Source organism: Sporobolomyces koalae (assembly GCF_050403365.1).
Source record: "Sporobolomyces koalae JCM15063 DNA, S_koalae_JCM15063T_v1_ctg5, whole genome shotgun sequence".
NCBI classification, from domain to species: Eukaryota; Fungi; Basidiomycota; class Microbotryomycetes; order Sporidiobolales; family Sporidiobolaceae; genus Sporobolomyces; species Sporobolomyces koalae.
Window position 1 is genome coordinate 234,835 of NW_027481766.1, and position 24,218 is coordinate 259,052.

Genomic DNA, 24,218 nt, shown 5'->3' on the forward strand with positions numbered 1-24,218 from the left:
GAAGCGAGCGCTTTGCCCTCGTCGCGACTTGTGACCTACCTTCGCGAGCGCATGCCTCGCACCGAGTAGGAATCTTTGAGCGTACAGATTCCTCGAGCCAATCGACATTCCAGTCACGAGATCGACTCTCGAGACGTTGTTCGAACCACATTCCTCGAACTCGATCGCACTCGCACCGCTCAACACGCGCGTTTCCGCCTCGGTCGCCTCGCTCGAACGGCAGCAACATACACAAACAGGATCCCGATGGCGCGAGAACGGCAGTCGACGCGCTCCATGTCCTCGAACCTGACCCGCGTAAGTTTCACTCAACTTTCGATCCACTCTGCCTCTCGCACAGCCTGAACCTACACTCGGCCTGCTCTCCCAGTCCATCTCGAGCCTGTTCAAGTCGAATCCTCGTTCGCAGCGTACCCAGCTGCCGCGCTCGACCTTTCGCGAACATCTCGACCTCTCGCCCGCTTCCTCGAGCGCACCTCGACCCCGACCCCGTCCGGTCTCGCCCATCTCAACCGATGCATGGGCGAGGAGGGAATGTACTCCGGTCGCCGAATGCCCCGAGCTCGAAGACGGCCATCCCGACGAGACCTTTGTCACCGCACATGAGCATGCCACTCATGACCATGACCACGACCGCGAGAACGAGAACGAGAACGCGTGTGGGATTGAGCTCGAGCTTGAGCTTGCACGCTCTAGGTCTAGCATCTGCACGACCTCTTCGCGCTCCGACGACCACGACGACATTCCGGACACTCCAGACACCTCGTTCCCTTCCACTCCAGGAGACCGCGACGATCGACCCCTCGCATGGCTGTCATCGACCCCTCCTAAGTCGGACCTGAGCCCTCGCGACGCCACCTCGCACGAACCCGCTTGGACCCCACCAGCCCCACCCCGCTTCGTCCAGCTCGTCGAAACATGTCCGACGCCCGAGCACTCTCAATTGCTGCAGACACAGCCAGCTCTCCCCTCGTCGCCACCTCATGCAATCGACAGTCCCGCCTCGCGCAGGCGGAGCAGGAGTCTCCTGACTAGCTACAACCTCGACGCCCAGCCGCACAACCCACTAGTCAGCGGCGACAACGACGACAGTGACGAATGGTACCGCTCGACCGTGTCGGGCATCTCGCGCTACGTCTCCCCGACCGCGTCGCGCCTCGATCTGCAGCGATCTTACACACCCTCGCTCGTGCTGCACGACGAAGGCTTCGACCACGAATTCGAGTGTGAGCACGAAGATTCAGGCGACCTGTTCCCGTCCGTGTCGGCAACCGAAATAGTCGTAGCTTCCCTCTTGTCGTCTCGCTCGATCGCCGCCCAACTGCCTCCCCTCGAATCCCCGTCGTCGACTCTCTATCCGCAACTCTCTCGGCCCCGCCTGCCTTCGACGATACCCCGTCCACCTTCGACTCGTCCACTCTCGGCTTCGTACTCGACGAAAGACTGGAACCGAACTAGTTCTCGTCCTCCTCACCTGCAGTTGAAACCTTCTCAAGCGACCTTGTTCACGTACGATCTGAACCACTTGCCGGCACCCAAGACTCCGCTCGAGAAACCGTTTCGAGTGAGCAAGTGGGATTTGTTGAAACCGAGTCGATTCGTCGAAGCGGGCAAAGGCACGGGCAAGTTTGGAGATCGATTTGGGGCGGTCGAACGCTGCAACAACAACAGTTCAGACACGATTCGAGGGTTCGTTCGGTCGAAACGATTGTCGAGGAGCGACACGTTTTCGTCTTCGTCGTGGTCCATCTTTCGATCGAGCAAGAACCCGAGTGCAGGCACCAATCAAGAACAGAGTCTCGATTGTCATGACCAAGTTTCGACTCAGGCAAACAGGAGAACACAGGCAAACAGGAGAACGAGTCTTACTCGATCTCTGTCTTCAAAGTTCAACTTGTTTGATCGTAGGAAAAGCCAAGTGTCGTTGCAGTCGAGACCACAAGAGGACCTCGAACAATGGGTCAATGTCGTCATTGCGCCGTGAAGAGTGGTCCATTTTTTGTTCCCTGATTCTCACATAGCCTCGGGTTCGGTTTACGAAGGAAGTTGCTCTCTTCCTCCTGTTGTTGTTGAGCATTGTAATATTTTCATCCGAAACCAATCTCTGTTTATTGATCTCAGGGTGCTGCACCTCCGGCACCAAACAAAGCACCCAATCTGCCCAAAAGGTTCCGAGTCTGATCAATCCTTTCCTGTCCATCCTCATCTTGCTCGTCCTCGTAACCTTCCTCATCCTCCCCTTCTTCTTCTTCTTCATCGTCTTGGTTCCCGAATCCACCTGGCATACCTCCTTGAGCACCTCCCAACATTTCAAGTTCTCTCATCAACTCTTCTCTCAATTCAGGAGTGAGATCGACCGCTCCAGCACCTTGACCGATTCCCAACATTCTCGCCAATCCATCTCTCATAGCAGCTGCGACATCTCCTCCTCCTCCTCCTCGTTGTTGTTGTTGTTGTTGTTGTTGTTGGGTACGACGACGACGAGTGGTAGTAGTAGAGTAGAGGGAAGAGAAATATTCGTCATTGTAGAACGTCGCGTTCGAATTTGTCGGGGGGACTGGATCGAACGAGTAAGTCGTTCCCGATCTTGTCGCAGGAGGCAAGTAGGGTCGGATTGAAGGCAGATCTACAAAACAGGAAAGCGGTACAGAAAGAGGAAAGTTAGTTAGGGACGGCGGGGAGGAAGAAAAAAAGAGGAAGACTTTTACCCGAAACGAATGCGGCACGAATTACTCCTGCCGGTGCAACGCCACGAGCGCCCCAAGGCCCTTCTTCCCACACTCGTTCTCCGAATTGAACGTCTTCGAGAGATTGATCATCGATCGATGGAGTCGCCGCAATGATTGTCTTGCGCAACCACGCGAGGGAAGCAGGATCTTTCCACAACGGTGCCGATCGAGCGACGTAAAGTTCCGACAAGAGGGACACGAGGTACGAAGGGTTGTTTGTGAACGATCCGTCAGGTTGAGCTCGACGATGACTGACGAGTGCCGGGGGGAGATCGAACGCGAGCGAGTTGGACAACAGAGTCGCGACCACCGGGAATCGAAGGATCGCACTCGTTAACGCAGCAGTACTCTTGTCGTTGTTCTGTTGCGCGTTGTGACGGTCAGTATCGTTCTCGGGGCTCCTATCACGGGCAACAGGTCAGGAGGACTGACCTCCTTCTTCTCCTCTTCAAGGTTGCGCAAGACGAGCGCTTTCGCAAACGCGAGACCGGGATAACACGTGATGCGCATATCGGGGTACGCCTCTGCGAGAGTCGGCACGAATTTGAGGAACCATTCGTTCTGACCCGCTTTCGGTGCCAGGAAGTCAATCCTGTACACGGCCGAATCGGAATTCTTGAGCTCGAGAAGCGAAAATCCCGACCCGTGAAGAGAGAGGACTAACCAGCACAGCATTCCAACCGGATCGTCTCCTCCTCCGGTTCCGAGAGCGATCTTGGCAAACTCGAACGCGGTTCGCCACGTGCCACGTTTGACGAGAATTGCGACTTGTCGTGCGATCCCGAGGAAGAACGCGCGGTTCTCGACTTGAGAGTACGGCAGGCGGAAGGTCCCGCTCGGGAACGTAGCTGGCAGAGGACCTGACAGGGCGTAAAGCGCACGGGAGAGATGTGTCGCGGAAGCGCCTGCATCGATAGAGGGGTTCAGTAACCATGAATCTGATTGCGAATTGGAAGCTTTCGTTAGAACTGCGACGTACCGAGATCCCCCTGCTGCGCCATCATTTCAGAGAGTTGCATCAAGGTATCGATGTGGTACGGTTGCGCCGCGAGTACATCGAAGAGTCGATTCCCATCGGCTTGTTGCAGTACTTCGAGAAACATAAGTTGCGCTTGCTTGTAACTCGGAGGATGCACAAACGTGTGCCAGTCTCCCGACGGGTCAGATTCTGCTTCGGGACCTTCGTAGCTCGTGAGGGCGAGAGTGCCTGAAGCTGAAGGCCAACCCGGTTCGGGCGTCGCGAGGTGAGATGCCGATCGACGGATCGAGGTCGAATGGTGAGGATTGTTCGCGAACCGGGCGTGAAGGTGCGATCGTGGCGCTGTTGGAGCGTTGCCAATGACTTTACTGCCAAACATGCGACGCAATTCGGCGTCCGAATCGAGGTACTTTGTCTCGAACGCGTAGACGTCTTTGACGGCAGCCCATTTGGGGTCTATCCGCTGGTTCGCGAGTGCGACCGTGTCGTTCTCTGAAGCCTGTCCACCGTTCTTGAGCGCGAGTTCTGCCAGCGCGCGATCGATCTCGTCCAAGCCGTCGTCGACTTTGGGTTCCGGCTTCGCGGGCACGGGCTTCTTTGGCTTTGCTTTCTTCTTGTTCTTCTTCGCTGGAGACCTTGCTGGTGTCTCGACTGCTGCTGCTGGTGAACCTTCTGTCCGGTCAGGAGAGTCGAGAGTTGGCGGTTCAGGCAAAGGTTCCGTCGTCGTCGGCTTCTTCTTCTTCTTTTTGTTCTTCTTCTTGGCCTATGAACGCGCTCAAGATTGTCAATTACATACGAGTGCCTGATGAAAGGCCTGGGCCGTACCTTTGTCGGTGCGGCTACTTGGTCGACTTGCTCGTCCTCATCTTCCTCGTCGTCTCCGATGTCGAGCTGTTACAGAGGGTACGAGTGAGCTTCAACTGTTCTGTTAGAGCTAAGGGAATGATCGCTGACCGCTCCGAATCCAGTCACAGGCTTGGAACGAGGCGCGACGTCTTCTTCGGATTCGGGTTCGGATTCAATGTCGTCGTACGTTGGTAAAGCCGACGTTGAACTCGCTTTCGATCGTTCCAGCTCCTCGAGCTCTTGCAGCTCGCGTAATTGACGCTTGTTGAGTCGAGGCGGCATCGAGTGAATGTTTAACGATGACAGGACAATTCTCGATCAATGACGATCGCTTCGTTCCAAGACAAGTTGCAAAATGGTTGCGAGTTACACGGATCCGTACAAGGCTTCCAGTGCGCTATCGAAGCGGTACGTATAGTTTATAAGGAATAAAAAGCAAAAAAGAGCGAGCGGCCACCTCGAAGGCCGCTGGAAATTCAGAAGAATACAGTTCCGAGCACAGAATCACCTCGGGTAATGTACTAAGCGCGACGCTTAACCTTTCGGTGACGACGACATGGGCGAGCGGCTGTTGAAGTTCAGAAGAGCGAGGTGTCAATGGAAATCATGCAGGAAGCCTCGTGGGTCAAAGAGAACACATACTGAGGTTCTCTCGAATCGATGCGACAACGTTTGTTCCCGTGAAGCCTCGCGTGTCGAAAATCATGACTCCTCCGAGACCTTCAGATCGAGCGTATGCCTGTTCAAGAATCAACCCATAGCAGACACAAGCATCGCTAGTCAGTTCCAACCCTGACTGTTCTCAAGAAGAACGGGACCGAAAGCTTACAGCCTTGATGCCTGCACTCTTGGCATCGTCGTAGACGATCATCTCTTTCGTCGCCGAGTTGAACAAGAACGGTGTCTCGGAGCATTGGTCGTAGATGCGTTTGTAGCCATTGAGGCCCTTGGACCCGTCACTCGAGAGGATCTGTTTTGTTTGTCACAGGAGGGTCAGAACTTCTGACACTTGTAGTGGTGAGACGAGACCTTGGGAGCGTACACCTTCCGAGATCATCTGATTGTATTGCCACTGACCCGTGTAGCCCGAAGTCGTCGTGCCACATTGGTCGGTAACCGGTGCGTTCGAGTCGTCTGCAGCGCCTTTCGGGACGACCTTGTTCCACGCTTGGTAGATCTGCGACGAGTATGACCCGATCTCGGTTTTCGCGAGAGTCGACGAAGCGGTCGTGAACGATACGGAGTAAGCAGGAATACCGCTACAAGGGAATCATTGAGTGAGTCAGCAACGAAGCGGCAGGCCTCGACAACCGAGGGTCAAAGACCACGTACAGAAGGATCTTGCTGGCGGGGAACCCGCGCGAGGTCCAGAGGGTGACTGCGTCTTGGACACTCGTGTCGCTCTTGCAGGTGCGCAAAGGCGAGTTGGGGCCGGTCGTTTCGGACCAAGAGCCACTGTGCCAGTAAAAGAACATGTCAGATCGGAACAAAGGTTTGTGACGGTCAGGCAGGACGCACGAAATGTCGTACTATTAAGCGAACGAGGCAACCTGTAAGTGATCGGTCTATGATGCGGTCAAATTGACATACTCACAGTCATGAGGTTGAGGTAGTCGAGAAGAGTGCCGTATTCCGAGAAGGACGAGAGCGCCGTTCCCTCGGGTCCAAAGATGCCAGAGGTCGACACGGCAGCAGTCAAGAGACCGTTTTTGCCAATCAGCTTGCGCACTTCTTTGAGGAACAAGACAAAGTTGGCCGAATCCTTGGGCGAGATCGCGTTGCAACCTGGAAACGGATTGCGAAAGAGAGTCAGAAAAGAGGCTCGAGTGAGGTGTTTCTGACTCGGTAGGACGCACCGATTCCCTCGCCGTTCGGGTATTCCCAATCCATGTCGATACCGACGAATCCGTATTTGGTCATGAAAGCGTAGAGATCCTTTGCGAATGCCTTGCGTTTGGCGTCCGTTTCTACGAGTTTCGAAAAGTACAACGATCCAGACCACCCTCCGACCGAGAAGACGGGTTTGGCGCCTTTGCTCTTGGTCACTTTGACAAACTCTTTGAGACCGGCGATGGACTGATCTGCCGGGAGTTCGAACGAAGTCGCGGTGGTGGTTGTGACAAAGTAGTAAGCGATGTCGCCAGCTTGCCAGTCGACCGCGGTCGAAGGTTGGTCACCGTACGCAGCCCAGTACTGACCGACGACCGGGGACGATGCCGAGACGAAAGGAACGAGCGCGAGGGCGATCAAGCCGAGTTGCGCCAAGAGGGAATGCATCGTGAACGAGCGAGGAGAGGCAAGAGTGAGAGAGGTGCGGGAAATTCCTGGCTGCCAGCGGCGTGATTCGACGTCGAAAGGTGTGGCGAAGAAACAGAGGGGGGGTGACCTGAGCAGTCGAGACGAACAAGCGAGGCGAAGGTGGGCTCGAGAGTCGAGGAAGCAGCACAAATGGGAACGGGCTCGTGCCTGCACGAACCGACTGGCTGAAAGACAGGAGGGGGGCGCAAGCGCAAGGCGTATGAGACGGGGGGCAGGAGGCTTCAAGTCACAGACCGAGAGAGCGGGGCGGGTCAAGAAGTGCGTGACTGGAGCGATCTAAACAAATCCTGGCCGGTCGCGACGCGTTCCATCTCGGTGACCAGACGCGACTTGACGGCTCCGATTTGCTCATAATGTCGTTACACGACGACAATACAGAGGGACAGAGCTGAGGAAGCATCTAAAAGAAGGCGAGCAAGCGCGCAGTCTAGAAGCGAATTGTCCCTCGACCTTCCCAAATTTTGAAAGCTCGGACCTCTCGGACAGGCTCACGCTCGCCAGATAGAAGCAAATTGAGAGAGAAACACAAATGGGATTAACAAGTTGCTGCAAGTCAGTACACAGAAGATGGGGTACTTGTCTAAACAATGCAAGGGAGAGGGCGGAAAAACAATCAGTTCCAACTCGTGCGACCGCTGGGATCGACAAGGGGCAGCGACTACGACGTACTTAAAGCTTGTCGCTGCACAAAGAGGAATGCAAAGAAGGTGCCAAACAGTCAGTACTTGTATCGAAGATGTGAGGAGATGCGAGAAAGTGACGTACTAGAAGTTGTCAAGCGCGGGCACTTCGGGCTTGAGACCCTTACGAGTTCGGATTTCGGTAACGAGAGCAGCGGCCTTTCCTCCAGCCTCGAGGATGTCTCCGGGCATGGTTTGCCAGCTGTAGAGGGAGAGCGAGTCAGTTGTTTGGAACAAATCAAAAGAGCGACAGCTTGGAAACGTACTGGTCGAAGACCATCTGGGGGAAGGCTTGTCCACCGGTGGCGGCACGGAGCTCTCCAGTGAAACCGAACGACTCGTTGACGGGAAGGTACGCCTTGACGGTGTACATGGGGGTTCCCGGTCGCTGCTCCTCGGAGAAGACCATACCACGCTTCCTGTTGAGGGTCGAGTAGATACCTCCGAGGGCGTTCTCGGGGCACTGAACCTCGACCTGGTAGACGGGCTCTTGGAGTCCGGGCTTGGCAAGGAGCGAGGCGGCGTAGACGACACGTCGGCAGGTAGGGATGAGCTGTCCTCCTCCTCGGTGGATGGCATCGGTGTGGAGAGTGACATCGAGGATGTTGTATCGGTTGCATCGCATGATCTCCTCGGCGCAAGGTCCCTCCTTGGTGGCCCACTGGAACGCGGCAACGCACGAGTCCTTGATTTCGTTGAGGAACTGAACTCCCTTGGTGGTGTCGACAAGGAAGTTAGGTCCGGAACCGTCGGGACCGAAGCACCAGATCTTCCTGGCGTCGGTGACGTCCCATCCGTACTCGTCAGCGAGGACACGGGCACGGAGCTTGAAGTCGTCACGGGGACCGATCTTGCCCTCCTCGACGGCCTTGGCAACCTCCTCGTCAATGGGTTGAGCAGTGACGTAGAGACGGTTGTGCTTGTTTTGCGACTTGGAGAGCGCGGTCATCGACGACTCGGCGGTGACGGTCTCACGGTATCCGACGACGGGGTCGGAGATCTTGAGGGGAACACCAGCGTGGTCCTCGACGAGATCCTTCAAGCAGATCTCGAGGTGGAGCTCACCGGCACCGGCAACAATGTGCTCACCGGTCTCGGAGATCCAGGTCTGGACACAGGGGTCGGACTTGGAGAGACGCTTGAGACCCTCAACGAGCTTGGGGAGATCGTTGGCGTTCTTGACCTCGACGGCGACTTGGACGACGGGCGAGACGCTGTGGTTCGCGAAATGGATGAGTTCCTGTTTCGGAATGGCGACAGAGCAAGGAAGATTCTAGGCTGGAGACTTACGAGAACTTCATGACACGCATGTTGTGGGCAGTCTCGGAGGTGGTGAGGGTTCCAGACTTGAGGAGGAACTGGTCAACACCGACAAGACCGACAATGTTTCCGGCAGGGCAGTCCTCGAGGGGCTCGACGCGACCTCCCATCATGAGGACGGTACGCTGGATCGACTTGACGAAGAGGTCGTCCTTCTTGCCGGGGACGAAGTTGGGGCCCTGGATGCGGATCTTGGGTCCCGACTTGACGGTTCCGGAGAAGACACGACCGAAGGCGTAGAAACGACCCTTGTCCGAAGTGGGAACCATCTTCGAGACGTAGAGCATGAGGGGAGCCTTGGCGTCGCAGTCACGGATACCGACGGCGCACTCGTCGTCCATGGGACCCTCGTAGAGGGTCTCGACACGGTAACGCTGAGCGGTGACGGGCGAGGGAAGGTTGATGACAATCATCTCGAGGAGCGAGTCTCCGGCGGGGAGGAACTTGCGCATCATGACCTTGAGGAGGGCCTTACCCTCGAGGTCCTTCTCGTCCGAGGTGAGCTTGATGTCGAGCTTCTCGAGAAGGGTGGGGATCTGGTCCTTCTTGAAGTTCATGACGGCATCGAAGATACGGAAGATGGGGTCGAGGACGAACTGTGCGAAGAAGGCATCATGTCAGAGATCGCATTCGAGAGCCGCAGCGAGAGAAAAGGCGCAACGAACCATGTTGAAACCACGCTCGAGGGCATCTCCGTCGGCAGAGACAGCCTTGGTCGACCACTTCTTGGTCTTGGGGTTGAAGTAGTTGTCGCCCCAGAGCTTGGCCATGAGCTTGTCGGGTTGGACACCGAACTTCTTGGCGTAGCGGTTGGCGAATTGACGGAGAGTGAAGGCCCATCCGTGGAGTCCGGAACCGAAAGCGACGGTACCTTGCTCGGGGTAGACCTGGACGTCTCCAAGAGCCTCCTCGTTGTACATCGAGATGATGACGTTGACCGACTCGATGGTACGGGCGAAGGTCTGGTAGAGGTCCTCCTTCTGGATCTGGAGCTCGAGGAGAGCACGGTCGACCTTGTTGATGACAACAACGGGCTTGATGCGCTCACCGAGAGCCTGACGAAGGACAGTCTCGGTTTGGACACAGACACCATCGATGGTGTCGACGACGACGAGAGCTCCGTCGGTAACACGGAGGGCAGCGGTAACCTCGGACGAGAAGTCGACGTGACCGGGCGAGTCGATGAGGTTGATCAAGAACTCTCCACCTGGGCGAGGGCGACGCAGAAGAAACAAGTCAGACGCGGTTGCGACACCGAGCGCGAAGGGCAAGCAGCTCACCATCGGTCTTTTGCTTGATGTCGCCAAGGTTCTCTTGGGGAAGCTCAAAGAACATCGAGATGGCGGTCGACTTGATGGTGATACCACGCTCCTGCTCATCGGCACGGGTGTCCATGGCACGCGTGTCTCCAGCCTTGGCCGAGGCGATGATACCGGCCTTGGAAAGGAGCGAGTCGGTGAGGGTCGACTTTCCGTGATCGACTGCATGCGGACAACGAGCGTCAGCGGGCAAGTCTAGGCTGCAACGAGCGTCCGGGACGAGGCGAAGAAGTGTGGCGCACCGTGGGCGATAACCGACACTGCAAGGCGGGAAAACCAAGTCAGCAATTGCACATATCGCAGCAGCATGGAAATCACGACTCACTGTTACGGATGCTGCATGATTGCACAGCAGGGGCGAGGTGGAAAGAATTCTCGTCAGCATACTCTCGGTCGGTTCTCCTCGCGTTCTCGCACCAGCAGGCTACACTCTGTTGTCTGCGGTGTCAAATGATCGATCGAGAGTGGCGACCTACTTGGTGGGCTTGTCCATGAGACCACGGATCTCGTCTGTAACACGATGCGAGGCGATTAGCTTCGACGCCCACGACCGGGACGAGCGGGGAGCGGGCACTCACCAACGGTGAAGTTAACCATGACTGCGGTAACCTCTTAGGAGGGGGGAAAGGGGGCGGAAAAAGAAGAAGGGGGGTGGAGCAACCTCGTGAAGGTTGGGTGAGGGAAAGGGAGAGGGGACGGAAATTTTCAAGATTTTTCACCCCCGCCTCCCGCCGCACGCTGCGACTGCTCCCACCCCAAGCTGAGCGCGTCTCCCCTGTCGACGCCACCGCCTGTACCCCGCGATCGTGGCCTCGTGAGAGCTTGCATGTGCTCGCATTGCTGAATGCCTCGACCCGAACAGCGTCTCGGCGCGCGAGCCTGTCTCATTGCGCTCACCTGTGCCGGCTTGGCCGCATTCTTTCGCGGATACTTTCCGGTCAAACCGCTCGTGCCAGGCTACACCCAACGTCGAACGTATGCGCCTCGCAGCGCGACGGCCGCGCCTGCGCACGTGCGCTCCGCGCAGGAGCCCTTTTCGCGTCTCGTTTTCGTGCTCGTTGATGCGCTGCGAAGGTCCGTCTGCCTGTGACCCTTGCCTCTCGCGTCTGTCGACTCTGTGCTTACGTCGTCGCTGCCGTCGGGACCTCCTGTGCGCTGTCTCTCGTAGCGATTTCGTCTATGGGCCCAGTTCGAGCATGAACTTTACCCGCTCGTGAGCTTCTTCAGCTCGGCTGCTCTGGCTCTCGGCTCGCTCGAACCTGATTTCACTCGAGCTTTGTCGACAGACTTATCGAGTCGGGCAAGGCATTGCCTTACACTGCTGTAGCACAGGCCCCGACTGTGACCTTGCCCCGTTTGAAGGCACTCACCACGGGATCAAACCCGACATTCCTCGATGCGATTCTCAACATCGCCGACGAAGGTAGCAGCACTGCAGCACTCGAGTCTGCCGACTCGTGGTTGCGCCAATTTGTGCATCGAGACGGATCGACGCGCTTGATGTTTGCCGGTGACGATACTTGGCTTCGATTGTTCCCGTCCCGATGGTTCGCTTGGTCTGAAGGAGTCAGCAGCTTTTTCGTCTCGGTAGGTTGCTCTGTCCAAGTGCGTTTCCTTTGACCTTCTGAACGTGCTTTGACCCCTCGTCAGGACACTCGGACGGTCGATTCAAACGTCACTCGCCACCTCGACTCGCTTCTGGGCTCCGAGCCTGCAACAGCTAACTGGGACGTCTTGATCCTGCACTACCTCGGACTTGATCATGTTGGTCATCTCGAGGGTCCTCAGAGGTCAGTCCGAGCTCTCGCCGCTCGATGCTACGGGGCGACTCACGTCTCGCTCCGACTGCAACAGCCTTTTGATGCAACCGAAGCAAGTGGAGATGGACCAAGTCGTACAGAGGTTGTTCGAAGCTCTCGAGCTGCGAGACGTGCAGGACGGCAAGAAAAGCTTGCTTGTACTCGTTGGCGATCACGGAATGACAGAAGTGAGCGATCTTCCACCCATTTATACTCGACGGTTTCTTCGTGGCTGACAATAGGATCCTAGGGCGGCAACCATGGAGGGTCTACGGAACCTGAAACTTCATCGGTGAGTTGACCCCGCGAAGTGCGAGGATCATCCCGGTCATCTCACGCGTCGCACGCAGGCTCTCGTCTTCGCTTCTCCAGCACTTGGTCCGGCATCAGAAAGCTCGACAGTAGTCCAGTCTGGCCCGTATCGATTCTACGAGACCGTGCAACAAGTCGACTTGGTCCCGACATTGAGCGTGCTGTTCGACCTGGGAATCCCTAAGTATGTTCTCCGTCGACCCAGGCAAGAGCTACAGATTGGGTCAGAGCTAATCGATAGTTCCAGAAACTCGGTGGGCAAGATCATTGGCTCAGCTATCGAGCGACTCCGTCCCGCTGGTCCGCCTTTTCCGCCTCGGCTGTGTATCCATCACATCAACTGATTTTGACGGGAACAGCACTCGCGGCCGGAGTTGCGGCCAACGTAGAGCAGGTTTCAGACGTCTTGCGCTCAGCAGGATTACTTGACCGCTTCGATGCGAACAGAGTTCATCGCCACGAAGAAGCAGTCGATGCACAAACCAGCCTTGCAGTAGGTTTCGCAAGATACAGCAATGTGTGTTGTTTCAGCTGACGAAGGTTGTGACAGTTTCTAAAACTTGCTCAGGTCGAGCTTCTCGCTTCTTTCGCCGAGTATCGAATGAGACCATTATTGGCTTCGATCATCCTATTCTCGACCGCCGCATTGATCGCTGTGTGGAATTTCTACATGATCAACAAGCCGTCTACAAGCTCCGCCTCTGTCATCGTCGGTGGTGCTGTTCTGGCCCATCTAGGTTCGTTCTTTGCGACAAGTTTCATCGAGGAAGAGCACGAGTTCTGGTTTTTCGCCACCGCCACCTCTTTCGTGGTTCTAGCTTGCACGTGAGTGAGCAGTACTTTGATTCTCTGGTATTCTCGCCTGACGGAAATCCTTTCTCATCCAGCATGAAATCGCTCGCTCTCGCCGATCGATTGTGGTCGATCGCTGCAGCATGCAGCATTCGCCTGATGCGCGGCTGGTCGCATAACGGTATGTAGAACTGGTTGCTGCGTCAACGATGAAGAGGCTGACGTTTGCGATGTGCGCTACAGGACAGAAAGATTTTGCCAACCGATCCATCTCTGCATCTCTTGCGCGACATTCCGCCTTGTCTGTCCAATTTGCGATCGCAGTCTACATTTTCGTGGCTACAGCCTCACTCTTCAGTCTGGGTGTGGCCGCTCGATCGCTTTCAAAGTGCAAGTTGTCCGTGGCCGAGCTGCTGCAACATGCGATCACATTCGCGGTCCTTGCCACGGTCACTTCGCTCCAAGCGGTTGCAGGTGTAGCGTGCAAGGTTACGGAAGACTTGCTAGCTGCACCTCTCTGGCTCGCGGCAACCCTTGAAAAAGTCGGACTCGATCGCCAAGTGCTCCTCATAAGAATCAGCTACATCGCGGGCGGTTTCGGCCTGGCTGCAATGGGTCTAGCCGCTCGCAGACTTCCTCAAGCTGCTCGCCAGAACCTTCAGAGTCAGTTCAGACGCTTTCCAACAGATAGCCACTTCCGCTGAGCGAATGTTCACAGACGTACGACTCGCAATTCTTTCACTCTTGCTTTTAACCGTCACTCGCAAGACGAATGCGCCACTTTTCGTCTTGTTTTGGGTTCAGCACGTCGCTCTTTCGCGCCTGTCAAACCACGCTTCGCCAGTCTCGTTCGCATTCCTATCAGTCGCTTTGCAGTCGTGCTCATTCTTCGCCCTCGGCGGTTCCAACTCGCTCGCAACGTAAGGTTCCCCTCGCGGACTCTGTCACACTCGGATCTATACTGACCTTGATGACGTTCACCCTTATACAGCGTCGATCTTTCGCAAGCGTACAACGGTCTCTCGGCGTACTCGTTTCCCCTCGTCACGCTCCTCACCTACGTCTCGAACTTCTCGGGTCCCATCTTCTTCTCGGTTTCAACTCGAACACTCACACCTTGTCCTGTCACACATTCGATCTTGACGACGAGTTTCTTCAGCTGTTCCTTGACGACGCTCGCGATTTCGGCTTTTCATTTCCGACATCATTTGTTCGCGTTCACCGTGTTTTCTCCAGCAGTGTTGTACAAAGGAGTATGGTGGATTTTGGTTCAATTGGTCACGAACGAAATCTTCTCTCGATTAATAGTTTTGAACACTCTTTGAAAAAACTGTGCAACACAAGACTCCCTCATTTATCCTGATATATGAATTGAAACCCCCTTGCAAGAATAGATCCGGTCTTCTTTCTAAACCTTGATAATGTCGACCCTACACCGTTCCCAAACTCGATGTTCAACTGGTTCGTCCGGTTCACCTCCGACATCCACCAATCCGTTCTGAACTAGTTCGTTCAAATTGTCTTGATCGAGTGGATGAATGGTCAACCTCGCAAACGTTCCCGCTTGGTGTCCTTCTCGTACGAGGAACGAAGGGTTGATCATGATGACTGAATCAACCGTCTAGAGAAAGAAGAAGAAAAAAAAGGAAATCTCGAAACCGTCAATCATGATGTTGCAACTCACGACGGGGGAGAAAAATGTGGTTTGGCAAAGAGAGGGGAACTGACCCGAGAGAAAGCTTTCTGGACACTTGGAGCAATGAGGATATCGGGACCCGTGTTCATCTTGACGAGATCGTAATGCGTAATGTCAAGGTTCAACGGGTCGAGACGCTTGTTCCCCGGAGGAGAAGGGAATATTGGGAAAAAGCTGGAAAATCGCAGAACGAGACCAAGGTGGGAGACGAGTTTCAATACATCAGACTCCTCATAAGAGCTTGCCCCCGCTCACTCTGTAAATGTAAAGGAGATTTCACGCACCTCCTTTGTCTCAACAAATGCCGACCTGTTCGTTGGTTGATGTCTTTCGCTGAAGGATCGATCGTGGTACCTTCTGGCATCGGTTCGGCATCGGGACACCGCTTGTAAAACTCCTGCATCTTGAGGGACCAGAAGACGTCGACCGACGTGATTCCGAACGCGACCTCGTTAACACTGAACGAGGTTGGGTTCGGTAGCATCGTGACAGACTTGAGCGCGAAAGCCTCTGTCAGCTCGCAGTTTTTTGCTTTTCTTGTCGAGTTTCAAGACGCAGACTTACCTTTGGTAGACCGAGATCCTCTCTGTCGAACGGTGCTTGCGGATACGCCACGTGCACGTTCGTCAAGTCTCGACCATGTGGGATCAGGAGCACTCGCGTTCGTGGAGACGCGCGGACGAGGTTGACGAGCTTGGTCGAGATGCGAGTGCGGAACAACTCTGTTGGTAGTTCGTCAACATCTCCCGCCGCAATAAGTGGGTGAGCAGCGTCGATGAAAGGTCCGAGCTGTCGCAGAATTTGTCGAGGTTTTTCAAAAGGTCAGGTTCTGGATACGGAAATCGAACGAAGAGGGAGGGAAAAGCGAAAGCGAACCATGACGAGAACATCCGGTTTCTCTTCCTGGACCAGACCGAGGAAATCGTCCAGGGGTTCGTACTCGAGATCGGATTCAACGGTGTACGGTCCCGCCGCGACGAGGACCGACATTGGGTGTCCGTTGAGCTGTTTCGACCCGCTGCCATACTGGTTCGCGAGTAGCTTGGACGGAGCCGAGTAGTGTGGATCGATTGGGGGCATCTATCAGACTCGGTCGTCAGGGGACTTGTGATACTTTCCTAGGAGCGCGAGTAGACCGAGGTATTTACCATCATGATTTCTTTCACTGCAAAGAGTTTTCCACCGCCGTTGATCCCTTTGAGCGCGACCATGCATCCAGGGAAGAGACCCATACCGCCTCCACCTGGAGGCGCGTATCGAGTTTTGCAGTCCGGCTCGAACTTGAGCAACACGCGATGTCCACTGCCGAGTGTGCGCGACGACTCGAGGTACGAAGCGTTCTCGGTCATCTTGGCCGTGTCGGACTCGGCGCACAATCTCCCGATCGCAATGATGTCGTCCTGTAGGGCCGGTAGATGTTCAGCGGTGCGAAGAGCCGCGGCAGAACAAACATACTTGAGATTGGACGCCGGGATCCTGAAACTCGTCGATCCCGTAATACTCGCGAAAGATTTGCGCGGCCTCATCGATCAAGGTGTCGAGCACTAGGATGGGTGCGCGAACAAATGTTGGTGTCACGTGTAGAATGGATTGAGAGAATGTTTTGTTTTACCTTCACTACGTTCCATCGCACGCTCGTACGCAATCCTGTACGCATAGTCTTGCGGGTTCTTGGCACTGCTGAGGGCGACGCGCGGTTTCGTGCCCGTGGTTGCCGCTGCGGTCGGGAGCGCGAGGTGGTCGTTGAGCGATTCTTGCAGGGTCAATTTGCCTTGACGGTCTCGAAACGGAACGGCAGGCGGTGCGGGAGTTGCAGGAGAAGCGAGAGAGCTTAAGAGCACATGAATGTCGCGGGCATCAGTGTCAGGTGCCGAACAGATTCGACCAGGTATTCTAGGAGACGCGAGGGACGGACCTGGCAGGGCTGACACCGTTGAGCCTACTTGGACCGGGTGTCGGTCTCGCGCTCGGGGTGTACTGGGCGTGGATCGGAGACGACGAGAGATGAGATGGACGCTGGCCAGATGCTGACGATCCGTTCGGACGCGGGCGTTTTGGCGTCGATTCTGAGCCGAGGTTGAAGCTGTTGGGAGGATACAAGGCACGAAGATCAGCATCTCGAGCTGGAGAGCATGCCTCGAGTGTCGAGATTGAGCAACGCGACGCTCGGCAGCCAGTAAGGGACAGCCCGGGTCAGCCAAAGGCGGACGTACAGACTGTCTACTGAGAAGCCGTTGGATCGCTGCATGTTGGCGTTCTATCCGATGCAAGTCGTGGCGAGATGAGCGATGAGAAAAGTGCGCGCGCGTCGAGACTCGCGCGACGCGTCTCGACGAGGGGTGTGCCCGGCCATAGCTCCTAAGTGACTCTAACTGCGCGACTGTCGTCACCATCGCCACCTAGGACACTACTCAAGGGTGCGTGCCCGATTGCAGCATGTGAGCGCACGACCCGATCGACGCTCAGACCCGGCCGCTCGACTGCATGCGCACGCTCATGAGAAGGCGCGCTTGAACACGCGTTGACCGACTTGCTCGCTCGCGCATGAACGCCCACAAGCAACACGGTGACTGTATACCCTTGCTGAACAGCAGCCAGCAGACAGCTGTTGAAAGTGGGTTGCTGCGAGGACGCACTCGCTGCGCGGCGCTTTTTTTTTGCCCCGCCAAGTCGGGACTCGGCGGTTGCGTCACTCGCGAGTCGGAGCCGACTCGACTAGATTGCACACTCGCTCGCTCTACCACGCTCTCCCTCCTCCAACTTGCATCGTCGCCCAGCTGACTAGGCTCGTAGCCATGAGTGGTGAGACCCCCTACACGGCCCCGCCGATCGATTTCTCGCAGTTGTCGTCGGGCCCTCAACCCTCCGTCGAGACCGACTCGTCGCCGTTCATGATCGACCGCACCTCAACGCCGCCTCCGCAAAGCACTCATGCCTCGACCGCTCCCAAGGACCAGCTCGTCGACGCCCCCGCACCTGACGCTGCCCGCCTCGATGCGGCTGCACCCTCGATCATCGCTCCCGCTGCCGCTCACCTCTCACCTGCCGATCAAGCTCCCGCTCCCGCAACTGAGCAGCCCAGTCACGCGGATGCGACCGCAGCGCATGCAACTTCGGCCGCGGCGTCGATTCCCAGAGGCGACCAAGCTCCCGCTCCAGCGGTCGAATCTGCTCCAGTCCCGAACCAGGGTGCCGCTACACATGCGCAAGTAGCCCAAGAGCCTGTTACGGTGCCCCTTGACTCAACCGTTGCGCGCGCACCGACCGCAACCGACGCACGCTCGGACCAGGTTCCAGTAGCCCAAGTCGACACGGCGCCTCCTGCCACCTCGAAACCTATCGTCCCTGCCGCGCAAGGTCACGTCGCGCAGCACCCGAACAGTGAGACCGACACGGACCACGTCCTCCCGCTCGGCTCCGACATTCATCCAGTCCACCAAGCCGCCGCGATCAGCGACGCGCCTGACCACCTCGTCAACGCCCAGGTCGAGAAGCACAAGGCGGACAAGCGCGAGCTCGAGGGCCTCGAACCCAAGGGCACGATCGTGCCAGGTCTCGAGGACGACAAGCTGTGGGCCATGATTCGCAGGTTCGACGTCGTGAGTGCTCTCTCCTGTCCTCGCCATCGATAAAGACTGACTCGATTGTCGTCTACAGCAAGTCGGTCATGTCCTGACCCCGCCAACCTCGCTGCCGAAAGGCGAGCCCGATCTGCGTCCGTCAAGTCTGCCTGCTGTGCCGTTCGACTCGGACGAGCTCAAATCGAATCTCGAGCGAGTGTACGCGACTGTCGGCGTATGGACCATCTTTGCCGCTCGTGAGGTCATGCGGCTCATGAGTTGGGACGATCTCGAAAAAAAGCGCACTGCATGCTTCTGCGCTGTGAGTGCGACCCTGACTCAATCCCGTAGAGGGCGACCAGGCTGAGTACCCTTACTATTGCGCAGGCCTACTTCATTTCTGCCGCGTTTGGCCTTGTTGTTCCCGCCCTCATGATCCTTTTTGTAAGACCAGATCTTCTTGCGCGCTGTCTCGAGAGCCTGCTTGCTAACCAGCTTCCTTGATTTTCAGGCTGTCATGACTGTCTATCCAAAATCTCGCAAATTCTTGTTCCCGCCAGTACCGCCACCTCCAGGTCAACCTCCATCTGCAACCGACCCGTTGAACCAGCGCGGTGACGAGTCGATGCTAGCCGGGGTTGGACATCCGATCGAACACCGATCTCGCGCCGAGCAGATCGAGCAGCAAGCCTGGGAGTTTACGAACGTCGTGCAGCGCTTCGGAGTCCGCGTCGTCGTAGGCGGCAAGAGAAGCGGCAAACAAGGGAACGCCGAGGTCGGCAAAAAGCAACATGTCGACAGCGACAGCGACAGTGACGACGACCTCGACGATGAAGAGGTTGAACTGCACGACGTTGCGAACGAAGAAGGGTTGGCCGTCGCGGCGGACAAGGAGAAGAAGGAAGAGAAACTGAGCGCGAAGAAACGCGCAAAGGCCAAGGCGAAAGAGGCGAAAGCCAAACGAGACGCCATGGTCGGAGAGATGGCCAAGACGGCACAGGATGTCCTTGGCAACATCGCCGACTTGATGGAGGTGTTTGGAAAGTGAGTTTGCGTCCCATGACTGCGCGCTCGCCTGGCTGCCCGGATTGACCCTCTCTTCCTCACAGCGCTTTGACCCCTCCCAAACCTTACCCTCAGCACCACGCTCGCGAACGCCTCGCGGCGTCAGTGTTTGTGCCGGTTGCGGTCATCTTCTCCATCGTACCCGTGCAGTGGTGGGCTCGCATCGCCTCGTTCTCGTTCGGATTTGCCTTCTTTGGCCAGCCTCTCATTCGTCGAGGCGCCAAGATCTTTGTCGAAAAGGTTCCCGACTGGAAAGAAAAGATCGATCTTCGCAAGTAAGTGACCAGAAAAAACCCTCGGTCTTTTCTGCTAGTGCCGAGCAAGAACCTCACGCGCCTCGTTCCTTCAGCTCGATCTTCTCTGGAGTTCCTACCCACGCACAACTTGTCCTACACATTGTCCGAGTCGCCGAACGTGCCTACACTCCTTTCCCGCTTCCGCCTGCTGCACCAACCGCTTCACACATGAAAGCGGCGGTTGCAGCTAACGGGATCGAAGACGACAGCAGCGGCAGCGACAACGATGGCACGCACAGTGTCGAGGCGGGAGCCCTTGCCGGCAAACCTCACGAAGGTGAAGATGAAGAGGGCGATTCGCAATCAGTCAAGGATAAGGTCGTCCATACAGGCAAGAAGAAGTTTGTCTCGGCGTTCCGCAAGGTCGCGAAGAAAGCGGCAACGTTCCGAGCTGATGTCCACATCGAGGGAGACACGGCACGTCAAAAGGTTAGTCGAGCGCGGATCTTTCTGTGCTGGCAAGCAGTTCATGCGAGACAACGTGTGCTGATAACCTGTTGATCTGCAATGTCAGGTTGGAAACAAGATTGATCGAGTCTTTTATCAATCTCGCGCGAAGGACGATCACACACCCCACTGTGAGTTGCGAATCAAAAGATGTTTCAATGACGCGTAGATTGTGCTGACCCCTTTTGCGCATTTTCGATTCAGCGTTCCCTGCGAAATGGAACGGTACTTCGGGTCACATCATCGTCAAGCACAGTCCGGCATTGCCTCAAGCGCTCGTCTCGTTCGCACCGCTCAAGGCATCGATGCAACACCCAACGTTCGAACGCCCGATCGAGGATATCGTCGAGATCAAGAAACGGGGCGTATGGATTGGCAGGACCGTACTCGGCTGGGCCGCGTCGGTCAATTTGGAAGGTATGGGACTCGACCTGAGATTCAAAACGAGTGTCGAACGCATGGAAGAACACGAGAAAGGAGGACTCGGTCAAGGTGATCGACCTCACGAGGAGTTGCACGAAGGAGAAACGATCGTGTTCACCCATGTCGCCCGTCGTGACGAACTCGTTCGACGCTTAATGGGAATTTCGGATGCCAAATGGGAAACGCTGTAAGCATTAGATGCACGTTTGCCTTTACTTTGCACAAAATAGACCAGGGCAAGTCTCTCAGGACTCTCATATCCACTTGGATTCCAATCTTTGTACATAGCAAGTTGAAAACACCACGCAGTTTGCAATTTGAGCAGATGTCCTCCCTGCTCTCTTTCTCTCTTTCTTTCTCGTTTTCGCGAGACCTTTTGACTCGTATCGGTTTCTAGAAGAGACTCCTGTTGTAGGAAACGAAAAAGTAAAGATTTCAAACTCATGTCAACAGAAAAACCTTTGGAGCAAACAAGCGAAAGCATGAAACCTCGAATCCGCAAAACCGGGAGAGAACAAAGAACGCAAAAGCAGGAAATTGGAGAAGAAAAGCAAATGGGAGAAGAAAGGGTGGTCCACAACAAAAAAGGAGACAAAGAGGGGGGAAACGAGAAGAGTTTTTCCGAGTGGATATTCTTGTTTCATTTGCGCAAAGTTCCACCCTTCATGGCTGCTTTGTCTAGCATCTCGAGTGCTTCGTTGACCGCTCCACGTTCGACCGTCAATCGTTTGCGCACTCCAGCATCAATCTGACACTGCAAGGTCGATTGTGGAACAAGTTGAGGTCTCGTCGTTGACGATGACGAACTGGTCGACGAGGACAGAGAACCGTTCGAGATTGTGGTTGTAGTAGTTGTCGACGAGTTGACGGGAGCTGGGATCGTAGGAGACGCTACTGGTCCTGAACAATGTGTACGTTTCGACACGACTTCGGCGAGCATTTGAAGGTCTGTTTCGACCAGAAAGAGACGAGAGGAGCATGGAAAGAACTGTCAGCATGATTCTGGAAAGGAGCGATGTCTCCGGAAATAAGGGTTTCCTAGCAGAGGAAAAAACGTACTGGCAAATGCAATGTTGGGGTGAGCTTTCAATACAGTCCAGGCTTCGTTGCAAGGCACAGTCTCGACCGTTCGAACTGGAAATGTCCGAAAGAAACCGGTTCGCAACAAAAGGGTCAATTACGACGGTGTCGAGAGAGTCGGTAGTGTAACTGAAGATGATACCTACCTCCAGGTTCGACACTTCTCGGGAGCAAGACGGTATCGGCGTTACTCGGACCCGTACTCGTCGAAGCGGGTTGACATGTCAGGGAGCCGCACAATTCGGGATCACCGCAACACGGCAAATCGGTCAACGATTCGAATAAAGCTGCTTCTTCGGCATCGATCACTGTTGGAGGCGCCGACGTTGGAGGTGGAGGAGGTAAAGGCAGCGGAAGATGTTTGTCGGGAGGTGGAGTCGGGATTCGAGAACTCGATCTCGAAACGCAGTTTCCAGGACAATTCGCACACGGGGTCGAACAGACCGTCGCTGCGAGAGTCGTACAGAATGCTTTACCGAAACTGTACGCATCGACAAGGACGTTTCAGGAGGATGATGTTCAGCTCACCGATGTCTCGAAACGACAAAAATGGGAAGAGAACTTACGGATCGTCAGAGCAGGCAGGACAGTTGGAAGGATCTCCGCTGCAGAGGACCTTCTCGGCCACGGCTACAACCGTATCGAGTTTCGTCTTGATCTGCTGCTGCTGCTGCTCCGCTGGAGGGTCAATCCTCCAGACGCTTTGAACCTTGCTGCGATTGCTTGAGAAGCGCAGAGGTACTGCAGGCTCGTACGTTGTCTCGTTGGCGAAAGGCACGTCGTCGTCGACGATCGGATCTCGCGGGGTTGCAATGGTGCTGAGCGCTGGAACTGGGTTCGGGTTCGAAGGTGTTGCTGCTGAAGACGTGTACTCGTAGCCGATCTCGGCACACAGGCAGTCGGTGCTGGTCGCGCAGAACCCACACGAGTTCTGATGACCGCGAGACGACGCGTTGAACTGGATCGAGGAAGAGACGGGCGGTGAGAGCAGGGAAGCAGTCGCCGGAGAAGCGGGATGTAGGTCGTTGAGGGGCGAAGGCGCAAAGACGGGCGCTGCATGCGGGTGCGAAGGATATGCTGGCGGTGAGTGCGATTTGTAGGACGTGCTCGGAGAAGTATGGTTCGATGTGTGGCTCGAGGTAGACAGGCGACGAGACATGGACGAAGACGATCCGCCGGAAGCGCCAGGCGAGGAACCTCCGGTCGCAGCGACGACGACAGCTTGAGCGCGCACCGCCGCCGATCGCCTCGGTCTCTTCGATGACGACACGGGAGGCGTAGTTTCGGTATCAAACTCGACCGGGAGTGCCCTCGTCTTGGGCTTGACGGCGGCGCCGATGGCCGAACGCTCACTGCCTGCCGTCGACCGCAAGGCGCGCAACGCTTCGACTTCCTTGCGCAACTTGTCGATCTCTCTGCGGAGTTGGTCGTTCTCGGCGAGGAGTGTTGTCGACTCGGCTTTGGAGCGCTGAGCTTGTTGCTGGTAGAACACGCATTTGTCGCCTTCTCCTGCCTCGAGTTGTCGCACCTTCTCCTCGAGCTCGACGACGTACTCTTGTCGACGCTCGCGACAGGCTTTCTGCGAAACCTTGGGAGCGACGGATTTCTGAAAGAAAATGGCTCCGAGCTTGGGTCAGGCGAAACATAACCGACGGCAATCAGCGAGCAAGGGTCACGAACCGGTTCCGGCAACGGCTTGGTACTCTTGCGACCGGGTTTTGGTCGAGGCGGGACGACCCATTCCTGTTCATGTCCATAGGAAGCAATCACCGCGGCGGGTCGTCAGCGGACCTGCTCGAGCATGCCGCGGATCGCACACGCAGTAAATGTTGGATAGGGCAAGGACGGCCACCTCGGCCGTCCGGTCCGGGACCTAGGGCTGCTTCCGCTACAGCTTGTACGGTTCGAGACAGGTAGTCGATGTTGATCGCGGCGCCTAGACGGCCGGCGATGGTGACCGCCAATCCGAGTGACTCGCCCTATTGCGAAAAGACCCATCTCGCTCCTCTCGCCACCATCGCGTGTAATGTGGGTCGGTGTTGAGCGTGATCGTCCTTGAAGATGTTTTGAGATGCTGATCGCGCTAATCGGTGGGATGGATGACGAGAAAACCGAGACCCGAGCAATGTCGGAGACGGGGATCTTACCTTGGACGTCTGCAAGAACGGCCGGGACGACCGAGACGGCGCCGGAAGGGCTGGCACATTCGTCGATGCCAGCGTCGGGGGTGGCGGCGCTATGCGAGGCGGCATCGCGACCGTGCCGAATTGAGGGAGAGGTGGGCGATCGTACGGCGCGGGTTTCTCACGGATAAGATTTCGCCATTTTTTTCCCCTCTTCACCTGATCAGCAATTTCGACGCAGAGTCGCATCGCTTATGATTTGTGAGCTCTACGATTGAGCTCTGATCGTCCAAAAAAAATCAAAAGATTGCCTCTGCAGTCTTTACTATAGAAAAGCTTTGTTCAGAATCAGGCGAACATCTCTTCGAGTGTGGGACATGTGTGAAACGGAGCGTGTTGCAACAAGCGTCATCGGGCAATGGAACAGGTTGCT

General features: G+C 56.0%; 8 protein-coding genes across 8 annotated transcripts; 3 read left to right on the plus strand and 5 right to left on the minus strand.

Moving 5' to 3' along the window:
• Window positions 1-276: 276 nt before the first annotated feature.
• Window positions 277-1,984, plus strand: JCM15063_005919 (uncharacterized protein; the record flags this gene model as incomplete). The annotated part of the gene is made up of 2 exons (XM_076676675.1): window positions 277-297; window positions 371-1,984. The coding sequence occupies 2 exons, from the start codon at window positions 277-279 to the stop codon at window positions 1,982-1,984; spliced, it is 1,635 nt and encodes a 544-aa protein (XP_076536134.1).
• A 133-nt stretch (window positions 1,985-2,117) lies between these two features.
• Window positions 2,118-4,836, minus strand: JCM15063_005920 (transcriptional repressor TCF25 family protein; the record flags this gene model as incomplete). Its single annotated transcript, XM_076676676.1, has 7 exons — window positions 2,118-2,626; window positions 2,709-3,090; window positions 3,162-3,321; window positions 3,394-3,634; window positions 3,709-4,471; window positions 4,534-4,599; window positions 4,663-4,836. 7 exons carry the CDS (start codon window positions 4,834-4,836, stop codon window positions 2,118-2,120), a joined length of 2,295 nt encoding a protein of 764 aa, XP_076536135.1.
• A 252-nt stretch (window positions 4,837-5,088) lies between these two features.
• JCM15063_005921 (glycoside hydrolase family 18 protein) lies at window positions 5,089-6,831 on the minus strand (the record flags this gene model as incomplete). The annotated part of the gene is made up of 8 exons (XM_076676677.1): window positions 5,089-5,122; window positions 5,193-5,293; window positions 5,384-5,524; window positions 5,597-5,813; window positions 5,887-6,009; window positions 6,073-6,083; window positions 6,149-6,339; window positions 6,411-6,831. 8 exons carry the CDS (start codon window positions 6,829-6,831, stop codon window positions 5,089-5,091), a joined length of 1,239 nt encoding a protein of 412 aa, XP_076536136.1.
• Window positions 6,832-7,637: 806 nt separating this feature from the next.
• JCM15063_005922 (elongation factor 2) lies at window positions 7,638-10,789 on the minus strand (the record flags this gene model as incomplete). The annotated part of the gene is made up of 9 exons (XM_076676678.1): window positions 7,638-7,755; window positions 7,820-8,767; window positions 8,844-9,469; window positions 9,539-10,080; window positions 10,154-10,354; window positions 10,435-10,452; window positions 10,518-10,528; window positions 10,669-10,702; window positions 10,771-10,789. 9 exons carry the CDS (start codon window positions 10,787-10,789, stop codon window positions 7,638-7,640), a joined length of 2,517 nt encoding a protein of 838 aa, XP_076536137.1.
• A 247-nt stretch (window positions 10,790-11,036) lies between these two features.
• On the plus strand, window positions 11,037-14,420 carry LAS21 (mannose-ethanolamine phosphotransferase LAS21; the record flags this gene model as incomplete). Its single annotated transcript, XM_076676679.1, has 14 exons — window positions 11,037-11,266; window positions 11,361-11,405; window positions 11,479-11,779; window positions 11,843-11,982; window positions 12,047-12,179; window positions 12,242-12,283; window positions 12,342-12,487; window positions 12,545-12,603; window positions 12,663-12,796; window positions 12,854-13,128; window positions 13,191-13,276; window positions 13,339-13,758; window positions 13,814-14,015; window positions 14,087-14,420. 14 exons carry the CDS (start codon window positions 11,037-11,039, stop codon window positions 14,418-14,420), a joined length of 2,547 nt encoding a protein of 848 aa, XP_076536138.1.
• Window positions 14,421-14,503: 83 nt separating this feature from the next.
• Window positions 14,504-17,039, minus strand: POL12 (DNA-directed DNA polymerase alpha subunit POL12; the record flags this gene model as incomplete). Its single annotated transcript, XM_076676680.1, has 10 exons — window positions 14,504-14,716; window positions 14,824-14,965; window positions 15,076-15,284; window positions 15,356-15,580; window positions 15,668-15,871; window positions 15,940-16,191; window positions 16,247-16,335; window positions 16,404-16,621; window positions 16,707-16,874; window positions 17,005-17,039. 10 exons carry the CDS (start codon window positions 17,037-17,039, stop codon window positions 14,504-14,506), a joined length of 1,755 nt encoding a protein of 584 aa, XP_076536139.1.
• A 547-nt stretch (window positions 17,040-17,586) lies between these two features.
• On the plus strand, window positions 17,587-20,773 carry JCM15063_005925 (uncharacterized protein; the record flags this gene model as incomplete). The annotated part of the gene is made up of 8 exons (XM_076676681.1): window positions 17,587-18,390; window positions 18,449-18,673; window positions 18,739-18,795; window positions 18,863-19,395; window positions 19,461-19,691; window positions 19,766-20,141; window positions 20,227-20,290; window positions 20,364-20,773. 8 exons carry the CDS (start codon window positions 17,587-17,589, stop codon window positions 20,771-20,773), a joined length of 2,700 nt encoding a protein of 899 aa, XP_076536140.1.
• A 449-nt stretch (window positions 20,774-21,222) lies between these two features.
• On the minus strand, window positions 21,223-23,914 carry JCM15063_005926 (uncharacterized protein; the record flags this gene model as incomplete). Its single annotated transcript, XM_076676682.1, has 6 exons — window positions 21,223-21,530; window positions 21,642-21,716; window positions 21,809-22,143; window positions 22,229-23,268; window positions 23,343-23,405; window positions 23,810-23,914. The coding sequence occupies 6 exons, from the start codon at window positions 23,912-23,914 to the stop codon at window positions 21,223-21,225; spliced, it is 1,926 nt and encodes a 641-aa protein (XP_076536141.1).
• Window positions 23,915-24,218: the final 304 nt, after the last annotated feature.